Source organism: Lathamus discolor, chromosome 4 (assembly GCF_037157495.1).
Source record: "Lathamus discolor isolate bLatDis1 chromosome 4, bLatDis1.hap1, whole genome shotgun sequence".
Lineage (NCBI taxonomy): Eukaryota > Metazoa > Chordata > Aves > Psittaciformes > Psittacidae > Lathamus > Lathamus discolor.
Genome location: NC_088887.1, coordinates 44617364 through 44642905, shown reverse-complemented (window position 1 = coordinate 44642905; position 25542 = coordinate 44617364). Strand labels below are relative to the sequence as shown.

The 25542-nt window shown below is 40.9% G+C and overlaps 1 protein-coding gene across 4 annotated transcripts; it reads left to right on the top strand.

Annotated features, from left to right (window-relative positions):
• The first annotated feature begins 908 nt into the window (after window positions 1–908).
• On the top strand, window positions 909–25294 carry ZFX (zinc finger protein X-linked). 4 transcript variants are annotated; one of them, XM_065677257.1, is made up of 8 exons: window positions 909–1003; window positions 6770–6858; window positions 7303–7869; window positions 16655–16804; window positions 17002–17145; window positions 17232–17366; window positions 19818–19958; window positions 21455–25294. In XM_065677257.1, exons 2-8 carry the CDS (start codon window positions 6798–6800, stop codon window positions 22639–22641), a joined length of 2385 nt encoding a protein of 794 aa, XP_065533329.1. In that variant the 5' UTR covers window positions 909–1003; window positions 6770–6797; the 3' UTR covers window positions 22642–25294. The 4 variants fall into 4 exon arrangements, with proteins under 4 accessions (XP_065533329.1, XP_065533331.1, XP_065533330.1 ...); XM_065677258.1 differs by lacking the exon at window positions 909–1003 and adding an exon at window positions 1355–1682; XM_065677260.1 differs by lacking the exons at window positions 909–1003; window positions 6770–6858; window positions 7303–7869 and adding an exon at window positions 8951–9028.
• The last annotated feature ends 248 nt before the right edge of the window (window positions 25295–25542 follow it).

The following is a 25542-nucleotide window of genomic DNA, read 5'->3' as shown; positions in this document are numbered from 1 at the left end:
ATTTCCAGTTTTCTACTGTCCACAGAAGGCGATACCCGCCCGCCCCACTACTGCTGTTCCCGGGGGATACACGAGTGCCAGATGGCGTGGGGAGCGCCGTCCGGTGACGCGTGGAGGGGCTGCCTCCTGCGTGGAAATCCGGGGCTGCGCCCGCCGCCGCCCGGCACCGGGCCTGACCGCTCCGTCGCCATTCTCGTTGTTCCCAGTAATTTCCACCGGTAGCCGCGCCCCACGCACGGGTGACCTGAGGCCACGCAAACCCCGGCCCAAGGCCCGACTCCGCCACAGTGCGGCGTTTCCGCACCCGAAAAATCCACCCGCCGCCCCCCGGAGCGCAGACGCGCGTTAAACACACCAGCTGGGGGAAGCGCGGGGCCCGCCGGCCCAAATCCCCGCCGCAGGGCCCGGCTGGGCCGCAGGCCTGGCGGCCGGCGCCACAGAATGGCGGCCGCAAGAGGTGGAGGGCGGGGGAGGCTCGCCCGGGCGGCGCCAGCATGGAGGGGCCGGGAGGGGAGGGGGGTCCCCGGGGCAGCCGCTCCGCTTCGGGGGCGCACGCCGAGCCCCGAGCTGCGCTTCGCGGCCGAGCTGCGGCGGAGGCGGCGGCAGGAGGAGCCGCAGGGAGCCGAGCGCCACCGCGCCTCCCCACCCCCCCTTCGCCGCCGCCACCCCCCGTACCCGCGCCGGCTCGCCTCGGCCGGCAGCGGCCCCCGGCCCGTCCGACGGCCCAGGCCCCGGCGGGCGGCTCGCCCGAGGCAGCGGGCAGCGGCGGCGGCACGCTCCCTTCCGCCTTTTCCTGGGTCTCTCTCGGGCAGTGACGTGACGTGCTGACGGCGGGCCCGGCCCGGGGAGCTTGGCCGCTTCCACTCAGCTCCGAGCTCGGCCCCTCCCTCCCCTCCCGCCCGCCCGCCCCGCCGCAGCCGCCGCCGCCGCCGCCGCCGCTCTCGGCCCAGTCGCGCTGAGAGAGGCCGCGCCGAGGCGAGCACCGCCGCCCGCCACCCGCACGGTAAGCAGCCCCGGGGCTGGGCCCTGCCGCCCGGCCCGGCTCGGGCCTTCCCCTGCCCGCACCAGGCCGCAGCGCAGGCCCCGAGGAGGCCGCAGCTAGGCCGCGCCAGGGCTCCGGCAAAAGAGCGGGCCGCAGCACCCGGGCCGGCGGGTTCCGCGCTCCTAGCGCGGCCCTGGGCAGCGGGAAGGGCGGCGTGAGGGGAGCGGAAGCAGAGGGGGGTGGTTGCGGGCCCAGGGGGAGGCGGGCGAGGTCGGTGCCAGGCCCCGGGCCCGGCCGAGGGGGGTTCGGAGAGTGTCTGGAGGAGGAGACAAAATGGCGGCGCGCGGGGGGGGGTGAGTGGGGGGGGAAGCGGAGGGCCCTGGGCGCCATCTTGAATTAATCGCTCTTCGTAGCCCGTGCCTCGGCGCAGACCAGGCCAGGCCGGGCCGGGCCGGAGGGGGGAGCCCCTGGCCCCGCTCATCGCAGCGCCAGGCCGCAGGCTCCCCACCCCCGCCTCTCCCTCCTCCCCGCCTGCCAGCCAGCGAGTCGCAGGGGAGCTTGGCGTTTTCCGGCCCGCGGCGGCTTCCTGTACGGCCGCGCCAGACCTGACAGCCGTGCCCCCTCCTGCCGCGGCGCCCGGCACGCCATTCCCTCGATCTCGTCCCGGCCGCCCGGGAGTTCGGCTGGGCATCGGTCGGAGGTTCGTCCTCAGCCTCCGCGGGGAGCCGGGTGTGGAGGCGCAGGCCCCCCTTGGCTTCCCCTTTGGTGCTGGTTTCTTCTCCTGTTTATCCCCTCTCCTGCAGAGGCCCCCAGCTGAGTGGAAAGTAGTTTCAAAGGGACGCCTGAGACTGGTTATTTTCCTAATCTGGGTTTCGTTAAGAATTAGCTTAGGTGTCATCTGACGCACAACATCCCTATGAAATTTGGGGAAAACGTATTTCTTTAACCAGCTTGTGCAAATACCCACACCACTGAACTACAACAAAGAGACTTGAGATTTTTATTACAAAATCGCAGTGAAAGCAGTACTGATTCTTCTGCCAAAACTGAGATGCATTAAGAAATAAATAGCTAAATGATTATATAGTCACATTTGTAACATCGTTTTTATTCTTCCATTTTTTCACCTAATAAGGGGGGTTATTTCCAAGACAAGAATTAGGTAATACAGGGGTATAATTCGTTTAACCTCATGTGTGTGTGATTTAAAGCGTGTGTATCCATTGCATTCTACGTAAGTGGGTCACGTAGGGAGAGTTGTGACACTGCAGCAGTAGTGTAGACTGAACCCACAGTTGTCTCATAACCACAGCGAAGCTTCGGGTAGCTCGGGGCTCTAACCCAATTGGGACATGCAAGGCGTGCTGCAGTTTTTAATGGGATGTAGCAAGGCAGGATGGGAATTTGGTTATGGTTGTACACTAAGTCATCCCACTGGGGCTTGGACACGAGCAATTTTTGCTGCTTTTGCCTTGATTTTTCTGGGAAGTTTTGCTGTGTTGGAATTTGGTTTGTGTCCTTACCACAAATAAACAGATGTACTGTTCTTTCCTTAAGAGTAAGCAAAGTCAAAGTAGGCAAAGGTCTGGTTTATGTATCTCTTTTTCATAAAGGTGTTTTTTCTGAAGTTTTCCCTTTTTTGTCTCTTCTTACTTTTTTCTCTTTTTTTTTTTGTTTGTGTGTGAGAGAGAGAGAGAGAGCAGAGAAACTGTCAGTTTCTGTAGCATAATAAAGCTCTTTCTTCTAAGGAAGTATATTTTTAAAGTTACTCTCTCTTTAACAAGTGACAGCTCCTCTGTTTCTTTTTGTTTCATCTCTATTGCCTTGCTAGGCCTATTGAGTCCAGGATCTGTAACATGGCAAAACTAGTGTACTGCGTCTGTTGCTTCTCGTGACTGATTGTACTCAAGATTGACAGAAAATACACATTTTTATTTTTTAAGGTTATTTTATTACTAATAGCTTAATACTGTTTCTTCCATTTCATTTTTTGTATGTCCTTTCACTAGAAAATATTGCCTTGACTTTCATAAAACCAAACCCAGTGAAGTCTCTGGAAAAATAGGTAAAAATCTATTTGGAAGAACTAACTTTACAGAAGGAATTGGGTGTATTTCAGGCTTGTGTTAACTCTTGATCCAGGTGAAGCTGGCTTAGACCCAAGCTAAGGAGAGACGTAGATATTTAGTTTTTTTTGAGGTATAAAACCTGGATTTAGGTGCTTGGTCTTTTTCTGATGTAGTGGTAGAAAAGAAGTTCCCAAATTACTGAGATTTGAACAACGAGCCGTGCAGATTTGGGTACCGAGAAGAACTAAGAGTAGGGACATGGCTGGGCACCACCTCTCTGTTGAAAGTTAGGTTCCCAAACCCCAAGTGAAAATTGATTCTGTCCACTTCAGTGCTAGAACCTGTTCCTGAAGTAAGTCTCAGCTGAAATACTCTGAAAGAACAGATAAGCGTTTCTGCCTTTCTTGGAATCTTGCAAGAAAATGAACTGCTGGAATTGCTTCTTAGCCTTGTGGTACCACAGAGCTCAGGGTGCTTGCTAAGGAATTTGAAGGTGTTTAGTGTGGTGCTTGCAACAAGAAGCTCTGGTATTTCTTATGTTGCAGAACAGTGCCCTCATCATGGAACTGCCGGTTGGTATAGAGCCATGTGGCTGTACCTCCCTTTGTGTGGTTGAATCTTGGGCCCCAGTGCTTGCCCACTGCTCGGAAGAGCAAGCAGGAAGAAACAGTGGTTTCTCATCTACTGGGTAGAATGCCCGAACCCTGAAGTGATTTCAGGACGTTTTTAGGGATTTCCCCCCCCCCCCCCCCGTTCATGGTGGTTGCCTTGATGTCTTTTTGGACTGCTGATTTTGATTTAGGCACCCGTATCACTGTAGATAGTTAAATCCTGTTTTAAATGTATGCATCCTCTTCTGGCCCTCTTTCTGCAGCAAATTTCTGTGGAGAGTGGGGTTTGTACCCTCCCTAGTGGAGCACTTTGAAAGTTTTTATGATCCTGCACAGGGGTAAGAATTTTTGCACATTAATTTGTTGGCTGGGTCTGGGTGCAAAAGCACATTGTGGGAAGCCTTATTTAGGAAGAAACCCATTCAGTGAAAGGGGGGTGGTGGTTTTTTGTTTAGAAGAAGTGCCAACGTTTAAATATGTGGCTTTTTTCAAGACTCTTGTCTTGAAACCCCATGTGCCCAGGAAACTTCTTCAGTTTGTGGAGAACCTGAGCTCTTGTTTTGTGGCATATTATGTCCCTGTAGGTGTAAAGGCCTTGCCAATATAGAAGAGGCCACACTTGCACAGAGAAGGTGGTTAAAGGTCTCCTGGGCTGTCACTGCTGCTGGCAGTATCTTTATGAAACTGCACTGCTGTGAACACTACAGAGTCGTCTTGGTTTTAGCATCTGTTGCCTGGAATCTGGGCAGCAGTGAGATGGTGTCAGTATGCATGGAAGCTGGGGAGTAGTGATTGCAGCCTTTGGGTCTCAAGGGTGAAGAGGATAGACAGAAGGATGATGAAGGAGAGCCCTCAGAGAGACAGACAGTGAGGAATCCAGGGAGAGGATAGAGAAAGTATATGCATGAATCATAAGAAGGAGGAATTTGTGGTGGAGTGATGGTCAGGTGAGTGATGAAAGCAGGAAGTGGAGAAAACAAATGCCAGTTCCTCCAGTAGCTAGTGGTGAACTAACACTTCAAGCTAGTTGGGTGCCAGCTGATCAGAGGCTATTATGTGTGGTAATAGAGTCGTCAAAAGCATAGGCAGAAAGAGCACCTTGACTTCTCCCAGCGAGCTGGACAGCGAGTGCCATCTTCTTAGTGTGTGTTGCCCAAGGAAGAAGGCAATTTTTTTCTGCCAACCGTTGATCCTCCCTGCCTCCTCCAAAAAAAGTCTCAGGATTGCTGATACAATCTTTGCTACAAATTGAGGAGTGGCAAGGTTTTGTGTGAATGATGGGAGTGTGCTGGAGTTACAAGTTGGAGAGCTGAAATGAGCAGGTCAGGAGGTAATGGGTATAATGTAGGTATAGGCACACAAGAAGCTGGAAAAGAAGCAACAGAAAAGAAGAAAACTAAGCACAGAAGACAGTGCCAGCAAGATGGGAAGATGAACAGGAAAGACATGTAATAGACTGGCTAGGTGTCTACTGAATAGATGGAAATAAACCAATTTGAGTATGAATAATTCTTGCTTAAATGACTTTGTATGAAACCTTGTTACTCTGTTCTTGTTTCTGTGGCATGGCAGAAGTTGATCGATCAGTCAAGCTGCATCTTGTACCGGAGGCTGAGAAATAATTTTCTTCTGCTCTTGATTCTGAAAGGGCATCTGGATGAAGAGCTGCTCCTGTTGATAGTGGGTGCTTCTGATAGAAATGCTTGACAGTCAGAATAATTGTGAGGTGATTTATGTCCATCTGGACACAACAATGATCTATTGACACAGCTGTTTTTAAAACAGAGGCCATCCAACTGAGCATCACACAAATAACATGACCCTTTGGACAGTTATTAGATTGACACTGCTTTTCCTCCAGTTCAATTTCTGGCTGTATTTCTCCCTCAACTTGTAAAAATGTGTTTTCTGATACATAAATTATGTGATTAGGTGCAAAGAGTTTGAGCTAGAAAAATGGTAAAGTCTAGAAAATACTTGCTACAGATGATGGTTGTAGGTTTGTGGCTTTGAGTAGTTGCTTATTTCTTTTCCTTTTGTGTGGTAGTTTCCCCCGTGAAGGCTTAATTATGTAAATGTTAGTTGAGATAATTTGGAAAGGTTATGACTCTTGTAGAGAAATCTTTTAGATTCTGCCCAAGGTTTCCTCGTCTTTTGTATAAGTATCACAAGAACAGGAGATTTGTGCCTATCACTGTCAAAAATGTTTGGAGGAAAGAAAATTGCATGTTCCACTTGTACATCTTCTGTTACTTCTAGCTGGTTCTGCACCTAGGAAACTAGTTGGACTAGGTGCAAGAGAGTAGTGCAAGTTGGTGTTAGATCACATTTTACCCCCTTAGGTTTGCCTGATCCTAATTATAATGCACATATGTGAACAGCAAAATTTAGATTACAGTTTCAGATTTTTGTAAGTATTTTAACTTTGTGGTTGTGTTTGTTTCTCTTGTTAAGAAGATGGAAATCTTAAGTTGTTATTATGTATTGCAGAAATGTTGACATTTGGTAGAATATGACATTCAATAATTTTTGAGAACCGGTGATACTTTTTAATACAAAAGCAAGTAAAAGAGTTTTTGAAGTAGTCACACATTAGGGGTTTGAAAACATATGATCTTTTGTTCTGGAAGCAGTTTACATTATTATTTCAATTCTTGAAGTGACATGAGAGTAACCTCCTCCTGACCACCCAAGTATGAGCACAGTGGACATCAAAAGCACAGTGCATTTCAGATTATTAGCTGTCTGCTTTTAGTTTACCTCATTAAGCCTTACTGATTTGACAGCACTGTATTCCTCACCATCCAAAAGACTTGAGTGTGAACTTGTCTAGGTTTGGGTTATTTTTTTTTCCTTCTAAGATTGTAAGGAAATAATATTTTCATACCCCTTTATCAGCTGCTTCTCTGTTTGTGGGCTTTTGAGAAGTGGACCTATGGTGTTCTAGAGTTATTATTTCTGGAATCCCAAACAGAAATATCCTAAAGTCAAGAGCTGTTATCTGTTCACTTCCATGCACCCAAAATTTCTGCTTTTCAGTGCACAGGGAGAAGCAACCTTCAAAGCATAGTAGAAGTTAAATAACCTTTCTTCTTTACCTTCTACAGAAACTGTGACTGATGAGAGTTCAAGGCCATGGATGAAGATGGGCTTGAATTGCAGCCGCATGAGCCAAACGCATTTTTTGATCCAACAGGTCTGTCAGGAGATAATATGTAGATAAGAGTGGTGACATTAGGTGCAATTGACTGTCATTTATTTTGTCTTTGCTTGGAAGTGCTGTGCTGCATTAATGCTTTTGTATAAAGTAGTTGCTTTAGATTTTTTGGTTGCTTTTACTACTCAGAGCAATATGAATGAGCTACTGTTCTGTCAAGTAATAGTTGTTTGGGTGTTGGGGAAGAGTCTAAAAATTGTAATCTTTTCTAGGAGAAAAAAATGTTGACCTTAGTTACGTTAGCATTTACTGAGGACTGACTTTATCAGCTCCCCCTATGTCTGCTTACCTTAATTGTGCAAAGGCTATTACACCTGTTTTACTAAATGACAACATAGTGTAAAATAGAAAGGATTTAGATTATTAACCACCTCATCTGAGTTAGTTTTACACTTTAACTGCTATTTTCATTATGTTTTTCAGGAGCTGATGCAGCACATATGGATGGAGATCAGATTGTTGTGGAAGTACAGGAAACAGTATTTGTTTCAGATGTAGTCGACTCAGATATAACTGTGCATAATTTTGTTCCTGATGATCCAGATTCTGTAGTAATCCAGGATGTCATTGAGGATGTTGTTATCGAGGATGTTCAGTGCCCAGATATTATGGAAGAGCCAGATGTATCTGAAACTGTCATTATTCCTGAACAAGTGCTGGACACAGACGTAGCTGAAGAGGTTTCTTTGGCTCATTGCACTGTCCCAGACGATGTTTTAGCTTCTGACATAGCGGCCGAAACAATGTCTATACCAGAACATGTACTAACAAGTGAGTCAATGCATGTACCTGAAGTTGGACATGTAGAACATGTAGTTCATGATAATGTTGAAGAAGCAGATATTGTCACTGATACTCTGGGAACAGATGTTGTTTCTGAGGAAGTTTTGGTGGCAGACTGTGCATCAGAGGCAGTGATTGATGCCAATGGAATCCCTGTGGAACATCAAGATGAGAAGGGCAACTGTGAAGATTACCTTATGATTTCCTGTAAGTGTCTGGGTAAAGCCATCAAAATTCTTATGATGTGGTCATTGGGTAGTCCTTGAAATATCTGGGGGGGGGCTTACAACAGATCTTCTGTATTACTTAATGAAATGCAGATCTCACAAATGTACTCAGATGAGGGTATTTTTAGGAACATACACCGACTAGAAATGTGATGAAGCTAATGGAGAGGAATACAGGCAAATGTATGTCTGATTATAAGTTGTTTCTGTAGCGTTTTATAGTGTATGAACAAAAGAGTAAGACTGTCAGTAAACTAAATGCCATATGCTTAGTAAGTACTGAAAGAGGATAAATGTGTTTGAAAACTCATGGGAATACAGTTTACTAAGATAACTTCCAAAACATTGAGAAAACAAAAGAGAAAAATCATGGAAAAGGGAAAGTAAAACCCCCTATGTTTTGGGAGTCCAAGTGATAATTTCTTATCTTTGTCTTGTTTTTTTGCTAAGCCCCCACCCCTTCCACCCCATTTACAGTTAGATACAGGCAACAATATGGTTTTCTTTGCTGTTAGGATGTGTTTTGTTCTCTTGATTAAACAAAGGAGCTAACGAAAAGGGTAGCTATTGCTGCTCATAGCTGTAAAGCAACTGTGAATATCTTAATCTCCCTTAGGAACAGTGGCACAATTCATTTGAATCATATTTCAAAATACTTAAACTAGAGGTTGGAGAAAAATAGAGCATATCATCAGTCCTTTTTCTGCTGAGGATATCCATTTGTGTGAACTAGAGCTTACTTTAAGTATGGTTACTTGCAGTGATTGCTCAGTGTAGTACTTAGGAACATGAGAGTGTCACTGCTGAACATTTGTTTGTCATAGAAGTAGAAAAGCTTTGTTAGGCTGGTTTGTTTAATTGTGATTTCAGGCACTTCAGTTTTGTCTAGTGTTGAATGACTCCATTGATGAGGTATACTTCATGCTCTGCTTCAGTTACTTTTTTTTTTCTGGTCCCCCCCCTTTTTTTTTACCTTTGGACACTTTTTTGAAATGTATAATAACTTGTTTTAATTTTATATTCTGTACTTGTGGATTTTAACGTTGCTTCTCCTTACCTAGGATCACTGCATTTCTTAATTTATCATCTCTTGAGTTCCTTGAGTAACCTTGTGCAGCCATGTTTTGAGTTTATATGAGGTACAGTTAATTCTCTATTATCTGGGAAAACAATTAAATGGGATAATGCAAAATATGGATAACACAAAATATTGTAAAATTAAGCTGCGAGATCATAGTGAGGTGAAATAGGTCAGGGATGCTGCTCTCTGAAATAGTATTTATCCAAACTAGTAAGTGTACTCTGTACAGTATATTTCAGATACAGCTTTCTCATTCTGGACTCGAGTTAGATGAAAACAGCTGAAATACTTCTGCAGTGTAGTTAGGCAGCAAAGTGGATAATCCACCACCTATACATAATTGAGGCCTGACTGTGTAAAGGTTCTGGTGGTGATCCTTACGTGTGTCTTATCCCTAACTGTAGCTCTCAAAGGTGCTGTTGCCCCTGTCTCTCTGCTCACCCTCTCCTTGCAGGCTGTCATCCTGCAGCATGGGCAGCCTCCTGGGGCTGCTGTCGTAGGAAGATGTTGCAAATACTGTCTGTGTAAATTCAGGTGAGAGGGTTGGGTAGATACGTGTCCCATTCAACCATTGCCAGTGGCTGAATGGGGGCAGGATGTCTTGGTAGGTGCCATCTTGCATGAGTCTTAAAATTCCCAGCTGGGAAGTCTTCTTAGAAGTACTAGTTGTCAACAGGTGGTAACTGGCAGAAAACAGGAATTTGATTGTTCAGTTGTGCTGGGATATTCTCTGTTTTCAGTCATGTATTTCTGCAGTTTCAGACTTTATTTAATATTAAACAGCTCTTGATAGTCCTGCAGTGTACTTTGTTTAGATCCAGAACCTCAAATAAGGCAGCATTTAAAGCAGTTGTTAAGCTACAAAACATGCATCTCTTCCATTTGTGTTTAAAATACTATGTTCTACAATTCATTTTAAAGGGAAGTTCCCTATTACCACCTACTGTGTTTAAAGCCTACATAACAAGTTCTTCTGGTTGTGAAGTCAGAGTCTAGTGCTTTTCCATCAAGTAAAGACTGTCTTGCCAAGTATGTATGGAAAACATTTGAATTAATTTCCGTGGGGTTTTTTGCATCTGTAGTAGATGTATTTATTGATCTGTTGACTGTCTCAGTTCTTCAGTTGAGCTTAGTAGTAGGTGGTTTTTAAAAGGTAATAACATCAGCCAACTTTTTGAACTTTTTTATCCTAACCTGTAAATTCTTGATTCTGGCAAACCTCCTAGAACTGCTGGGGCAGATGTTGGAATGTAATCTTGTCTACCATTACGGTAGCCAAATGTAGCTGCTTTCCAGATCTGGGAGCTAGGCTTTGTTCTTCAGGATGCTTTTGCCTGTCTTCTTTTAGCCTTGTCACTTGCAAAGCAGAGATTGACAGAGATTGCTCTCTCTGTCATAGGTTTCACTGTCTATATTTTTCAGTGAAAGTTGCTGGCAAAATCTTTTTGCCGTCTTATCTTGTAGCTCTGTTCATGCATTTACATTTCTGTTCCTGAGGAACTGAGTCTACATAGATTTTCTTAAAATAATTTTCTTAGCTTTATCCTGAAAATAGCTGGTTTGAAATGACTAATACATATGTACTTTTTCACTGTTCTGTTTCTACCTTCTTTCTTGGTTCAGACTGGTTTGTCTTTTCAAAGAGCACAGTCCCTGTGGGTTTCATTCTGCGACTTTGCTTATTAAACTCAGTATTTTAATATTTCTTTTCCAACTGAGATTTAATTTAGCTTCTGCATTGATATGCCTTTGTTTTTTTTTTTCATTTCCAAGATGGTGTTTCTTGCCACAACTTGTATTTTCACTTGCCTTTTGATATACTCACTGTTTTTCTTAGATACTTAGTCTTTGCACTCAAGGTTCGTGGTCCATAGTAGACTTGAGGCGCTCCTGCAGGGTAGAATCAGACAGTCATTCAACAAAGAATGCAAACTGCCACTACTTAGTAGCTTGAAAAGAATATGAGGAGGTTTGATAAATTAGGTTTTCTTCCACATATGCTACAACAAGCCAGATCATGAGTTTGGAAAGAGGATTTTACTCTGGCTCACACTGATACTAATTACTTGGCAGAAAATTGTAAGGCTTGGAAAATCCTTTCTCTGTGAGACAATGAGATAAGCTAGTGTTTGTCAAAACAATAGGAAAAAAAACCCAAACCTGCATTTACTAACCAATGAGAGTAGTGCATGAAACCTGGCCATAAGATGGAAATGAAGAGTTTTGCTTTTCTGATTTTGTTCAATGTGGCAAAAACTTGTTTTATAAGACTGAAAGTTGTACTCTGATATACTCAATTAGAATAAAAATAATGAGGCACAAAGGCCATTGGACAAGGGGAGTCTGAAGAGAAGGAGGGGTAGCCTAACAAAATTTAAGCTGCAATTTTGAATATTATATGATGTTTGCAAACATAGGGGCTCTGTTAGGTCCATCCATATATCCTTACTTTGCTCTGAGTTAGAAGTGTCTTTTGTTTGTTGTATCTGAATTAACACTTCTGATTACAGGAGTTGTAACCCAGGGTACTCGGAGAACAATGATTGCATCTCTTCGTAGGTCTAGGTGAAACCCATGGCGTCTCATCATTGTTGAATATTTAGTTTGAAAGCAGTGGATCTGATCAACAAAGCCATGAAGTTCATGCCTTCGTTAGGACTTTGAATCAAGAAAGCAAAATGCTTTTATTTGCTTTTTTAGCATAAATAAGTACCTCACTCTTTTTCCGTAGAGGTTCTTAAAGATGCAGGAAATCATGTTTTTCTTTATGTGAGATAGAACTTCTTGCCAAGCTTCTGCCTGGCCACTAGAATGGTACCAACAGTTGTCATAGCCAAGGCTGCTCAGGAGGTCACTGTCAGAAGTGATGGAGATGAGAGTGCCCTTGGGCTGAGTGATGCCTCACAGTTTAGTCTGATTTGTGTGCAGGAAGAGGAGGACAAGCATTAGGTACTCAGGAAGTTCACCTCTCCTAGATTTCTGCCCTGAGGGGAGCTTCAGAGGCATAGGGTATACTGTTGCTCATGTGTAATGGCAATGGCATTGAAATCAAAACAGAGCAGGTTTCTTTTTTCACACAGGTTAGGAAATCTGCTTTGCTGTTTAAGAAATAACTGAATGGTAAAACTTCTTTAGTAGACTAGGAATTCTTGCTATCAAGTGAAGTACAAGTAAAATGTTTCTATCACAGATAACTGAACAAAGTCTGTCTGGGGAATACAGCATGCTTTTAATCTATTTTGGAAGAAACAGAATAGTTAGCAGTGACTTTTTTAATTAAGAATGGTTAAATAGGGTTGTTTATTTTGTAAGCAGGCAAGAATCCCATGACATGCAATTTTTTAGCAGCAAAGAGAATCACTTGGGAATGTAAAGGCTGACAAAATAGATGATTCCCATCTGATTGCTCCGTAGACAGATTTTAAGATCTGTTAAACTGTTGTAGAGACAGACTTCTTCTTGGAATGTTTGTAAGAACTGTTTCAGTGTGTTATTTTGCAGTGAACAGCTTCTACTTGAAAAAGATGGGAAGTTTCTCACAGCTTAAATGAATTTTAACTTCTGCAATCCTTTTATTTTCCTTATTAATCCCATGTAGAGGAGAAATGGTAGGAAAGAATAAACATAAAAGCTTATGGAAACCATTAAAAAAATGCAGTTACAGGTATTTGCATTTCTCTAGTTAGAAGTAAAAGACTGCAAGACTTACAAAGTCTGTATCTGCTGATCCATTAAATATTGGATATAAAAAAACTGAAAACAATTTGCTGGGAAATTGTATGTATCATGGTTAAACAAAAGATAAACCGTCTAAGCAATGCAGTATGCAGGATCCTGGGCTGGCCTTTGTGCTTCTGTATGGGGAAACTGGCTTCAGCTGGGTTTTAAACATGATTTTGAGTATCAATGCACAGGAGCTTGTTTCTGTCCCAGAAATGCCATTGGACGTATTTTAATAGGAGGGTAAAGATACAGGAGATTCATTGGGCATTATAGTTTATGAAATTATACAAGTTTTTTAATTATATGTAATATTTTCTAGGAGACAAATGCTGTCATCATGATAGAACCCATCTTACTCTGTTGCTAATGTTGCCTGCATCTTTTATGTCTTTACTTTACTCTTTGTTCCTCTTTTTATCAGTTGGCCTCTTTTTGTTGATTTCCTTGTAATATAAATGATAACTAGACAGGCTACAGGCTTTAAGTATGCCATGTCTTTCATGTTGTGTGACACCTTTCTCATCTGTTTGTGCTTTTAATAAAATTCAAGCATTATCTTTATATGGAAGCAATTATTGCAACATTGGAAAAGCACATACGGTTTTTAGTTGTTTATTGCAGCTCGTAATATGTAAAGAGGAAGCTGCACTAATCAGTGAAGTCTGTGCAGAACAGTAGCAAACTAACCATAGAATGCATTCTTGGAGTTTACATAAAATAACATTGTGTCTAATAATTTTTTTCTCTTTTTGCTTTAACTTGGAGAATTAGTCTGAATGGACTAGTTTACTGAAGTAAAGCTGCCAGCTAGTAGACGGGAAAAGTACGATACACTTAAAGCTCTGAGTGTTCAGTTTGTATGTAATTAAATGGAGGCACAGGGTATGACAGCACTGGAATAATGCTGGCTTTATCTTTCTTCTAGCGTGTGACTTGTGATTAGTTTAGTACCTGCCCAGTGTCTCTATGTGAAAGGAAATGGTCTCTTATAAGCTTAACTAATACTTTTAAGTAAGCTTTAATGCATTTAAGTATTTTTGGTTTTGTAATTTCGGAGAGGAACGATGTGAGAGATCAGTCATGCATGGTATTTCTGGGATCCTTGATGGGCCGTGAATGCAAATGAAAAATTCAAACATCATCAGAGTTCCAACTTCAAACATTGATCAGTCAAGTATTCATGAATATCATTTTCTTTGATTGTGAGACTGAGATACGTGGAGAATGCAGAAACACGGGGAAAGTGTTAAATAGAAATCAGATTTCATAGATGCTGCCAGAGCATCATCAGTGAATCAGTATAGATAAAAACTCATGTAGCCATAGGACAGAATACCATAGAAATGGTACTGTGTGCAGTAGATACCCATTCTCTTTCACCTTGTTTGTCTCTTCCGATATTTACCTTTTTTCCTACCATTTTCTTTCCACCCTTTCTTCCTATTACCTGTTTACTGTTATACTGCAAATACTATTACTTTTCAAATACTTCAGAGACTTTAGTTTTTCAAGTGATTTTTTTTTTTCCTTTTGGAAAAGGAAAAAAAGAAATGTTGGCCTAATATTCCTGTACATCATTTTCCTCACAATTTAATGGTGCTGTTAAGGACTATTTAAACCAGTCACTACATTTTTAAACCACTGTTGAATAGGGAAGTTGGGGATAAATAAACTCTTAAATCGTGAAATGATTTTTTTGTAATGCTGTTTAGAAGGTGCCTTTGAACCTTGGAGAAATTATTTCAAAGAGTAAATGGAATATATTTTAAGATTGGAATTATGTTGTGTGAATGTTATCAATGGATACTTCCATATATTTATGGAAGTAAAAACCTCTGTTTTGGGTAAAAGAACCCAGCCTGTTTCACACCGTGCATGTAGGTTTGTTTTCTCTCTGGCTGCTTCAGCTATAATTTTCCTTCCTGGAGTATGTTCCAGCATCAGTTGAGGTTGGCGGCAGACTTCCCCTTTGGCTTCAGCAGCATAAAATCAGTCTACACTGATTTGAAAGCCTTGCAAGTACATGTGTGTGACACTGGCAACAGCCAAGCTAAAGGAGAAGAGCTACATAAATGTAGTGTAGGAACAAGAGCAGGCTTTCTTTTTATCAGTGTTCCAGTGACGTTTGGCTTTTTCATGCATATGCCTGAGAATTTGAGAGTCTACTCAGTAACTGAATATACATACTGTGGAGCGGAGCAATGTTAACATGATTCAAAAGAACATCTTAAGGTTTTTACTTCTGGAATGCTTTGAGGTTTCAGCTACAAGATACTACCTTGTCCCATGACGCAAAGTAGTTTTTTAGACATCTTACTGCCTTAAATGTTCTGTACAGTGGCCATTGGTAATGAACTTGGTATAAGAGATTTTGGTGGTTTTTTCTGCTGCTCTTACGTTGGGGAGAGAGAGAGACTAATTTATTTCAGTACTTCGTAATTTAACATTATTAATTTCTTTTTGTGGGTGATGATGCCCAGTTGAGAAATCATACATAAATACTGTTGTGTTTGGTACATAAGACAGAACACATGCTTGTTGATCTAATTTAAAGGCTAATTTATTGACTTAATGGCAGGAAAAGAACAGTAATAACATTTTGAGCTTCTTTCTTTTAACTAAATCTTAAAGTAAATGGAAGCGGTGCAGTTACTGAGTTGTAAAGCTATGATATAGTTTCAAGGGTAATGAGTGCCAGTAAAATGAGCATGCTTACAATAACTTATTTTTTATGTTCTAAATATAGCAGTTAAAAATTCTACAGTATTTATGGGGCAGATCTTACACTTCCTTTAGTATAAATGTCATGTCTTGCCATGAATTGAAGTTATGCATGGCTCTGAGGGAGCCATGTCAGCCTTCAAAAAGTGACTTTATGCACAAAAACCTCACATATTACAGAAGTATGTCATCATGTTAAAAATCTTAAATAATCTCAACACTTGAGGAACTTCTGGGGCTTCTGAAATTGGGGGACTCTCTGAAGGTCTTTTATTTTTGTGAATTTTATTTTTGTGAATGCATATTTAGTATTCTTTCCTTTAAAACCCATGCTTGGTAGAGTAAGATGGAGAGTGTGTGCATGTGTCTATGTAGGTAGGGTCTGTCTTAAAAAGCAGAAATGGGTTCTCATAGCGCTGGCTGTTAGCCATGTTTATGTGGGAGGCCTGGGCAAGTTACTGCAATTCAAACTGAAGCGTGGTGTCGGGGCATTTCTGAAAGCAAAGAGAATAAAATGGGAGATGATAGTAAGGAGAGTATATGGGGCTACAGCATAAAATCCAGTGCAACCCCGTTCATTGAGGGCATCATGAGCAATCAGTTGAGTAGGTTCACTGTAGCATCAGGGCAGCACTTTGACACTGTGCTTGACCCCTCTGTGTTGAGCAGGTGAGAAAAGTGGAGGAGTTTCTTCCTGTAGTATTCATTTAGGTGTCTTCTCTAGTTAGCTGAAGAAGCATCAGTTAACACTACTTTGCAAGGAACCAGGTCTGACTGGCAGGGGTAGTACTGCTGGCATTAGACAGGGTTGAACAACAGTTAATGCTTTTGGAAAAAACACCCAGATCAGTTAATAGCTTATTAGTTGTGAAGGAGAAAGCAGTTAAAACTGAGAATTAAGTGAAATTATGCGACAGAGTAAGTACAAACATGCAGTTTCTTACTATTGTCACCTTGCTACAGATCACTGTTTCCCTATTAGCTTTGCCTGATGTAGTGTTCATGCTCCTAGTCACATCACTGCAGCACTCTTGTACTTCCCCCTTAACTAGAAGATATGGCTTTTTTTTTTGTTTTGTTTTGTTTATTGTCATTGTTTTCAAGGATATGAAAAAATATGTATGGATAGGTTCTTTATCGCAACCTTTTAATCTTAAACTGCTTCCAAATTTGAGTAATAAAGTATTCATATATCTCTGTCTGTATATGACTAGATAATTGTGATAACTTGTTTTTTTAGTGGATGATGCTGGTAAGATAGAACACGAAGGTTCTGGTGAAATTACCATGGAAGCAGAGTCAGAAAGTGGCTCTTGTAAAGTGGATGGCATTTGTCCAGAAGTCATCAAGGTCTATATATTCAAGGCAGATCCTGGAGAAGATGATTTAGGTAAAATACGCTCATTTTGGAATACTCCAACTGACATTTTAAATTTTGCATAATTAGAGGCTGTGGTTTCTCTCAAGTAATTTGTAAAGAGCTGTAGATCTGATGTTAAAGAGTGGCAAACTTTAATTTTTCTGTGGTTTAGTATAGAATTTGGGCAGAGTGTCTTTAAAATATTTTGCTCTGGTCTTCCTAATTAGGGGGCACAGTAGACATTGTGGAGAGCGAGCCAGAGAATGACCACACAGTTGGATTACTTGATCAAAATAGCAGTATTCGAATTCCAAGGGAGAAAATGGTTTACATGACTGTAAATGATTCTCAGCATGAAGATGAAGACCTAAGTAAGTAGGTGGCTTTCATCTGGGAGCAGGGATTTTCACTTTCAGCAGTGCAGTGTTAATTTTTTCTTGACTTCTTTTTCTCTTAGATGTTGCAGAAATAGCTGATGAGGTTTATATGGAAGTGATTGTAGGAGAGGAGGATGCAGCAGTGGCCCATGAACAGCAGATTGATGACACTGAGATTAAAACTTTCATGCCTATAGCTTGGGCAGCAGCTTATGGTAGGTAACACAAAGAATTCTTCCTGGTGACACTGTCTATGGCAAAATGTTGGGAATTGTTTTTTGGAGGGTAGTGGAGTATTTGTGCTATTGTATTTGTGCTTTTGTATTTGTTTTTAAAATTTTAGTTTAAGAATGATTTCTTGGCGTAATGAGCCTTAAGAGAAGGAGAAAGAAGTTACAAGGCAGGCTTCGTTTTACTCCTATTTTAACAGGCATTTCCCTTCATATTTTCACTGGGGGGAAGTACACAAGCTTTCAGCTGAAAAATTGCATCACAAGTACATCTGTCTTTCACAGTTTTAAGACAGAGTAAGAGCTGGCTTGGGAATAGAGCTGAATATTTTTATTTGGGGAAGAAAAAGCACAGATGGAAATATGTAAGAACCAGTGTAACAGTGAAAAGCAACACTGACCTCTAGCTTTATTTAAGTGTTTTCTAGAAGAAACATATAAATATGTGACTTCACTAATAGAAATAATTAATTGATTAAAAATAAACTGGAGAGAGACATCTCAAAATTATAACAGAACCTTGATAATATTTCCAGCCTGCAGAACCACTTTTTCTTTTGATTGTTAAGATATGAGCACAAAGTGGTGCACAAACCTGATTTCCAAAACTTACATAAGCTGATAGACTGAAATCTCATGCTAGAAATGTTTCCATTGTGCCCCTTTCTCCTTCTAAACAAAGTAGAAGAAATAGTGGAGTAGAGGACAAAACTTGGGTTCTACATCTGCACAATGTGTATTGTGGTGATGGTGCCAGCAGCCACATGACGGGGAAGTGCTGAGAATGCGATGGGGGCTGGAATCGGGGACAAGGGAAGGGAGGGAAAGATTTCAGGGAGGAGGCTGTGTTATAAGTTGTTTAGGAGATGGATGGTAGTGCACCCAGAGCATTATCTTTGGCCATACACTGGTGAGCACAGTTTCAGTGGAGAGGAAAGGACAGAAGCCAGGTAGAGTGGGAATGAAAAATTAAAACTAACTGAATTGGAAACAACAGCGGTAGACTGAGCAGAGTGTATTAAGAACAGAGAGATGGAATGGAAAGGACAATTTAAGAACTCAGGAAAGAGTGAATTGTCAGCAGTAAGCAAGGTGAGAAGTGGTGGGAAAGGGAGAAACAATGAAACATGAAGAGTTCTCAGAACTCTTCTTCAGTTTAAGAGTGTTTAAGATCTGATAACAGTGGCATCTTAAAGTGTTAAATTTGTTCTATTCCTGTCTTGTAGCAAAGCCCAGTGCCACTGTGCTTTATATTTCAGCAAGTTTTTGTGATTTTATTCTTGTATTAGAAAATGTTTGGGGCCTGTTTTGTATTGTGCTCTGGAAGGACTTTTCATGCACCTGTTGCAAACTGTACTTTCTACATATGAAATGGGTATTTGCTTTTCAATGTTTGTCACTTGCTGCATTTGCTGTTCCAACACTTGAGCTAGCATATAGATCAGAATCCTTAGGGTCTGCATGTGCTTTTTTCTGGCTGTGAGTCTTCTTACATTAATCATGAATATTAATTCTCAGCACTCTGCAGAGGGAACAGCTGTTAAGCATCTTGCACTGTCTTCCTGTCTCATTTGTGTGCTTTACTTTTGCTAGGAACTGTTGCCTTCTGTTGATTAAGTAAATACTTAACCACAAAATTTGTTAAAATTTACTTATGCCCTTAAGTCACCAATGTTAAACTGATTACCAATAAATACCTTCCTGACTATATAGATATATTTACTTGTGATTTTCATGTTTGTTTTACATCCAGTGATACCATATTTGTATTAAACAGGAAGCTCTGTGAGGCAAAGAATGTTTCCTTCTTTCTGTTACACAAAACTGAGCATGCTCTTTATTCACAGTAGAAAGAATTTGTAAGTGTTAGAGCTTCAGGTGTGTGAATAGTAAGTAGTGTGTTTTGTGGGCAAGTTTATGGGCTGTTCAGAACAGTTCGTTGATCTCTGTTCCAGTTATGGAACTTAGTGTGTGAGAAACTTCAGTCAGGTAAATTCAGATTTAAATTCCATAAGTGAATGGGAGCTCACATGTGAACATATGTCAGGACTGAGAGGGAAATTTGGCACAGTAAATATTGTGACATGATATTGTTCACTGGTGTTAAACATTTGGGGCATAATTAGCAACCAGAGAAATGGAAAAAAAGTTTTATGTAAAGGAGGATTTCTTGTGAAATGGAAACACATGAATTCCTGTAAGTTGTGTACTCCTGTAAAATCAGGTTAACAAAGCCAGTGCTTCCAGGTTCATAATACCGAAGGTAATTTGTAAGTTACATACTGAGAAGTTTTGCAGCTCATCCTGTATGTTATTACGGTTTGTTTAAATGTCCAGATAATAGTTTATAATTTCTTTTATTACCTCTGTAGAGTTTGTTACTTATAAAATTCATAGAGTGATGATGATAGGTAACTTTTTAACTTATCTCATTAGGCAATAATAATGATGGCATTGAAAGTCGGAATGGCACTGCAAGTGCTCTTTTGCACATAGATGAGTCCGCCGGACTTGGGAGACTGGCTAAGCAAAAACCAAAGAAAAAAAGGAGACCTGAGTCTAGGCAGTATCAAACAGGTGAGTAGCTGGTGGATGGCTGAACTCTCATTCCTCTAGGCACTTATCTAAAAACAGATATACTTTACTGATGGTATGTGCAGTGTCTTGTAAAAACCAGTGATTATTTGGGGAATTCCATGATTCTGTGATTCTATGAATTATTTTGTTGACATCACCTCTGCGTCATAAATGAGTGTATATTTTATCTTAAAGGTTTTAAATACGTGGTTGTTTTCTTTAAAGCACCCCCACAGTCCAAACCAATCTCTGACTTAGGAAAGCATCAGTATTGTAGCTAAAGGTTAAAAACCTGTATACTTAACTTGCCACACCAGTTTTAATGTTTAATGTAACTTTTTCAAAGATCATGTCAGATAAATGGTGTTTTGTAGTAGTGCTTTTTAAAAACCCTTTTTGTCTTTATTGAAAGCACATTGAACAATGCATTTCTTTATATCAGCTGAATAAGTAACTGGAAGATCTCAACATTATATATTAAATTTGGTAGTATACTTCTATACAGTTTCCTCTTTTAGTGTGAAATAACTTGCCTTGGTGTTCATGCCAGTGTTCTTATTTTCATCTGTAAGAACAGATGCACTGCTTTGGCATTATTTTGTGTCTACTGTTACTGTCTGAATTATTTATTTGGTTGATAAAGTTGAAAAAGCACATGACTGTTTTCTTTAGTAGCCTTGCCTTAAATGATACTAAAAGTTTCTTTCCAGATTGTGACTTAAATGTAGGAGTTCTGTTTTGTTTAGCACTGAATCAATAAACCGGGCAAATTTTAATCTTAAAGTTTGCTTTTTCTATTTCCAGCTACCTAGTCAGTTCTCCTTCTGAAACATTTTTGGAAAAGAGAACTTTATAGCGTGCCTAGACAAATGCAGGGTAAACAAATCAGGCTGATGGATGAGTGCGAATAAGTTCCAAAGCTCTGAGGCATCTGTATGTGAAATGTGTTCTCATTGATTGCTACTTGATACCACTTCAGATTGTAACTGTGACAGATGGCACAAGAAGGAGGTGTCAGTGTGGGGACATGTGAGCTGTAGTCAGCGGTAGGTGATTAAGCTGCCAGATTAAACTTTATCTACAGATTCGTGGAAAGTCAAAGAAGATCGTGTGCTATGCCTACTATGTAATAGTTTAACAAGTTGGCCTCTGGTCTTTGCACCAGCATCGGTTTCTGCATGTATGTATTTACTGTGTGAACTGGGTCAGAATTCTTCAAAGTTGAATTCCTTGAGGTGAAGGACAGCTGGGTGATGCTTTGGTTGTCTCAATCAAAAAAACATTATTTCTTTTCCCCAATAATAAAACCAAATGAAAGTAGTAATTCCCTCAATTTGTTATACCTAACCGAGTAACAAGCTGGTTTATTATATAGTAAAGTGTATGTGTCTGACCTTACTTAACAGTTCAGCTTGTTGTAAAGGTTGAAATACGATATGTATTGAAGTGTAATATTGTTGTATAATATTACTCAAAGGTTTTTTGTTGTTTTTCAGCAATAATCATTGGCCCTGATGGTCACCCACTGACAGTCTACCCCTGCATGATTTGTGGCAAGAAATTTAAATCGAGAGGTTTCTTGAAAAGGCACATGAAAAACCACCCAGAGCACCTTCTTACTAAGAAGAAATACAGATGCACAGACTGTGATTACACTACGAATAAAAAAATAAGTTTACATAACCACTTGGAGAGCCATAAGCTGACCAACAAAACAGAGAAGCTTATTGAGTGCGATGAGTGTGGGAAAAGCTTCTCCCATGCCGGAACTTTATTTACTCACAAGATGGTGCACAGGGACAAAGGAGTTAATAAAATGCACAAGTGCAAATTCTGTGATTATGAGACAGCAGAACAAGGGTTGCTGAGTCACCACCTTTTAGCTGTCCACAGCAAGAACTTTCCTCACATTTGCGTGGAGTGTGGGAAAGGATTTCGCCACCCGTCGGAGCTCAAGAAGCACATGCGGATCCACACTGGTGAGAAGCCGTACCAGTGCCAATATTGTGAATACCGATCTGCCGACTCTTCTAACTTGAAAACTCACGTAAAGACTAAACACAGTAAGGAAACGCCGCTAAAGTGCGATATTTGTTTCCAGACTTTTTCAGATACCAAAGAGCTACAGCAACATACGCTTATGCATCAAGAAAGCAAAACACATCAGTGTTTGCATTGTGACCATAAGAGCTCAAACTCGAGTGATCTGAAACGACACATCATTTCAGTGCACACGAAAGACTATCCTCACAAGTGTGATATGTGTGACAAAGGCTTTCATAGGCCTTCGGAACTGAAAAAACACGTGGCAGCTCACAAGGGTAAAAAATTGCACCAATGCAGACATTGTGACTTTAAGATTGCAGATCCGTTCATTCTGAGTCGCCACATACTCTCAGTTCACACAAAAGATCTTCCATTCAGGTGCAAGAGATGTAGGAAGGGCTTTAGGCAACAAAATGAGCTGAAAAAACACATGAAAACACATAGTGGTAGGAAAGTTTATCAATGTGAGTACTGTGAGTATAGCACTACAGACGCCTCAGGCTTCAAACGGCATGTTATTTCCATTCACACAAAAGACTACCCTCACCGGTGTGAGTACTGCAAGAAAGGTTTCCGAAGGCCCTCAGAGAAGAACCAGCACATTATGCGGCATCATAAAGATGTTGGGCTGCCTTAAAGTCTCTTCCACAGACTTCCGGATGGAATTATAAAGGAATTTTTGCCTTTCAGGCAGTTTAGCTTACTTTAAAGCCAATCACCTATGATCACACATGAAAAAAACAACAAAAAAAAAAAACATACTGTGCATTTGATTTGTTGCTGTATAAAAATAGGATTATTGCTTCTAGTTGACTTTTATACCTTTTGTTCAATAGCGTGTTCTGAATTCTATTCAGTTTGTTTAATAAATGAAGAAAAGATGGCAACAATAAAAGTTGCATTTAATAAAGTAAACCCTGTCTCTTACTGAATTTTTCAACCATAATAGTTTATTTAAGTCTATTTATCTTACTGACTTCGTTGATACTCACAGTGTCCATGTTAATGCAGTTTTGTCATGAATTTTAAAAAGATGAAATTGTCAGAGGTGTGTATAAAAATGGGGAATTGTGATGTCAGAGTCACTAGGGTCCAACCTGATTGTTCTGTCTCAACTATACAGACTCTGAGGCAGGTTAACTGTTTTCCGTTTGAGGAGTTACACATCTCACTTTACTGCAGAAAACCACTCTGCATTTTAATTCAGGTTTCAGAGAGAAAACTTTTTTAAAAATTGTTTGGGGCATTTGTTACCTTGTTTTGCCGAATTTAAAAGTGTGCTCAAATATTACATTATTGTTCTGTGCTTCTTTGTCTTTGGAAGGTTTTATGTGTTACAAATGAGTTGCATTTCTTTCACTTTACTGCTGACTTAATGTTGGAAAGGTAAAATACCATTGTTCCGTTTGCAGAGTTAATAGATCACAACTGTCTGTACGTGCCAGTAAACGTACCTCAAACTTAATGCTTTTATGTATTCTGGTATTTCTTTGAAAGATTTGTTTGTGGTTCAAGTCCCATTTGTGTTGTGAATTGGTTTAGAATAAAATATAAGACCAAGAGGTGCCTCAGTTTTGGAGATGAGATACTTTCAGTGCGAGCTTCAGAGATGGATGGAGTGGAGCAGGTGTGGTCAGAAGGAGTAGAGATGTTTTAATGTAGATATCCTTAGTAAGTAACTTACGATAGTAATAGAACTGTTTGTAAATTGAATGTTTTTCCTGAGCCATTAGCAGCAGTGTTAAGCTGCTGTTTATTAATTGCTACAGTATCCAGAATTAACCCAGTTATTTTAATCTGTTTATAAACAGCTTGGAGAACATCGCAATTATTATATGCAATTTTACCACCTGAAGACTATTATAAAGTAGCGCCGTATCATTTGCTAATTGCAGCGTAAGAGTACCAGGCATGAAGTCATGTACCTTAAAAACAACCGCGGAGCGAAAAGCCCAATTTACTTACATGCCAGGTTTTAGGACCCAGCCCTGCTCCTCTTGATCAAATTCCCGCTGAAGCCACTGGCTGAGGGTGGATGGCAGAATTCGGACCCCACTGCCTGCCAGATTAGGGTAAATTTGTAGCCAACAATTCAGTAATGGAGAAGGGTTCAAAGCCCAGCCCAGTGCTGACTCTTGTTCCTAGGCAGGTAAATCTATAGAAATCAAATGAATTTCAGTGACGATTCCAGGTTTGGGGTGATAAAGGGGCAAGACTTTCTTTTCCGATGTATGTCTTGTCAGCCTTTCATACTTTGTCTTGGTACCAAGCCCTGCTCCTACTGCTCAACCCCCTTCTGTTTCACTGTAAGCCGAAATACTTGTGTTTAGTTTGCAGTCGGGAGAGTCGAATGCCATGTTACTACCTTTACTGTGTAATGTGGGTTTTTCAGTTCTGATGCCTGCTTGGCAATGCCCCCAGACTTGTCCGACGTGCTCTTGTGTAACACTGCTACTAACGGGCCGTGAGTCTTCCATGTGTAGTACCTGGGTGTGCTGCACTGTGCCTTCCTTGAAATCCCGGTGGAGTCAGTGGGTTTCACACATGGCTGTAGCTCTCTCTTGCCTGCCGATGCCAAACTAGATGCTGTAAAACCCAGTGGAGATTTTCCATTCACCTCTTTGCAAAGCACCCTCCTGCGACTCCTTCCTCTCCCCCCACCTCTTAAGTTCAAGAGTTTTTCTAACTGGAAACCTGAAAAGTGTGCAAAATCTGTGTAAATTCCCATAGGTCGCCGAGGATTTTAGCCATTTTGAACTTTATTTTTTTAAATAAGCTGAAAGACAAAGAACACAATTTTACACATTTGCTTTCTCTTGCATAGCCTGGAATCATACACACTTTTTTTTTTTTTTTGTTTCTTAAAGCACAATGTTGGAACATCTTTTTTTTTATTATTTTTTTTTAATTAAGGGTTTGGTCAAGTGGTTTTTGTAAAATGTATTTGTCTGTATAAAGAGAAAATGAACTATAGTTATTGTTAATGTACTGACATTAGTTACAGGTTAGTTTTAATTCCTAAAAGATTTGCTTAGCAAATGCTATAAAATGGATGTTTCAGTTTAATGTTTAAAAAAAGGTACAGATTTTTACAAGGACATAATATAAATTATTGTTCTGTAGAAAATGCCCTGTTAAATATTGTATACGTCCTGCCCTCTGTACACTTTGTAAAAAAGACAAAAGGAAAAAACAAAATACATAGAATCATATAGGGATGTGTGACATTATTGTAATTGTGTACTTGATAATAACGTGAAAAAATAAAATTCAAAGTATTTTCCTTTTAATGACCGTTCAGTCTATTTGATGCCAGTTCCGAGACCAAGCATTGTTCTGACGGGGACAGCCAGCTGCAGCGCTAGTGCACCTCAGCTTGTTCTGCTGCTCCCCCTTTCCCAGCTCATTTTGTGTAGCACTGGGGTGCAGGTGGTTCAGTCCCTCATTTGGTTGAAATGCACAAGAGAGTCTGCAGAAGGTCTTCAGAATCTGTTTTAATGCCTGTTTTTGTATGGAAGTATTCATGTCAATATAATAC

Bases quoted from the DNA above. Each gene is read 5' to 3' on its own strand.
- ZFX (XM_065677257.1), top strand. From the start codon at position 6,798: ATGGATGAAGATGGGCTTGAATTGCAGCCGCATGAGCCAAACGCATTT. The intron at 16,805-17,001 runs GTAAAATACGCT...CTTCCTAATTAG, and splicing joins TCCTGGAGAAGATGATTTAG to GGGGCACAGTAGACATTGTG. The intron at 17,367-19,817 runs GTAGGTAACACA...TTATCTCATTAG, and splicing joins AGCTTGGGCAGCAGCTTATG to GCAATAATAATGATGGCATT.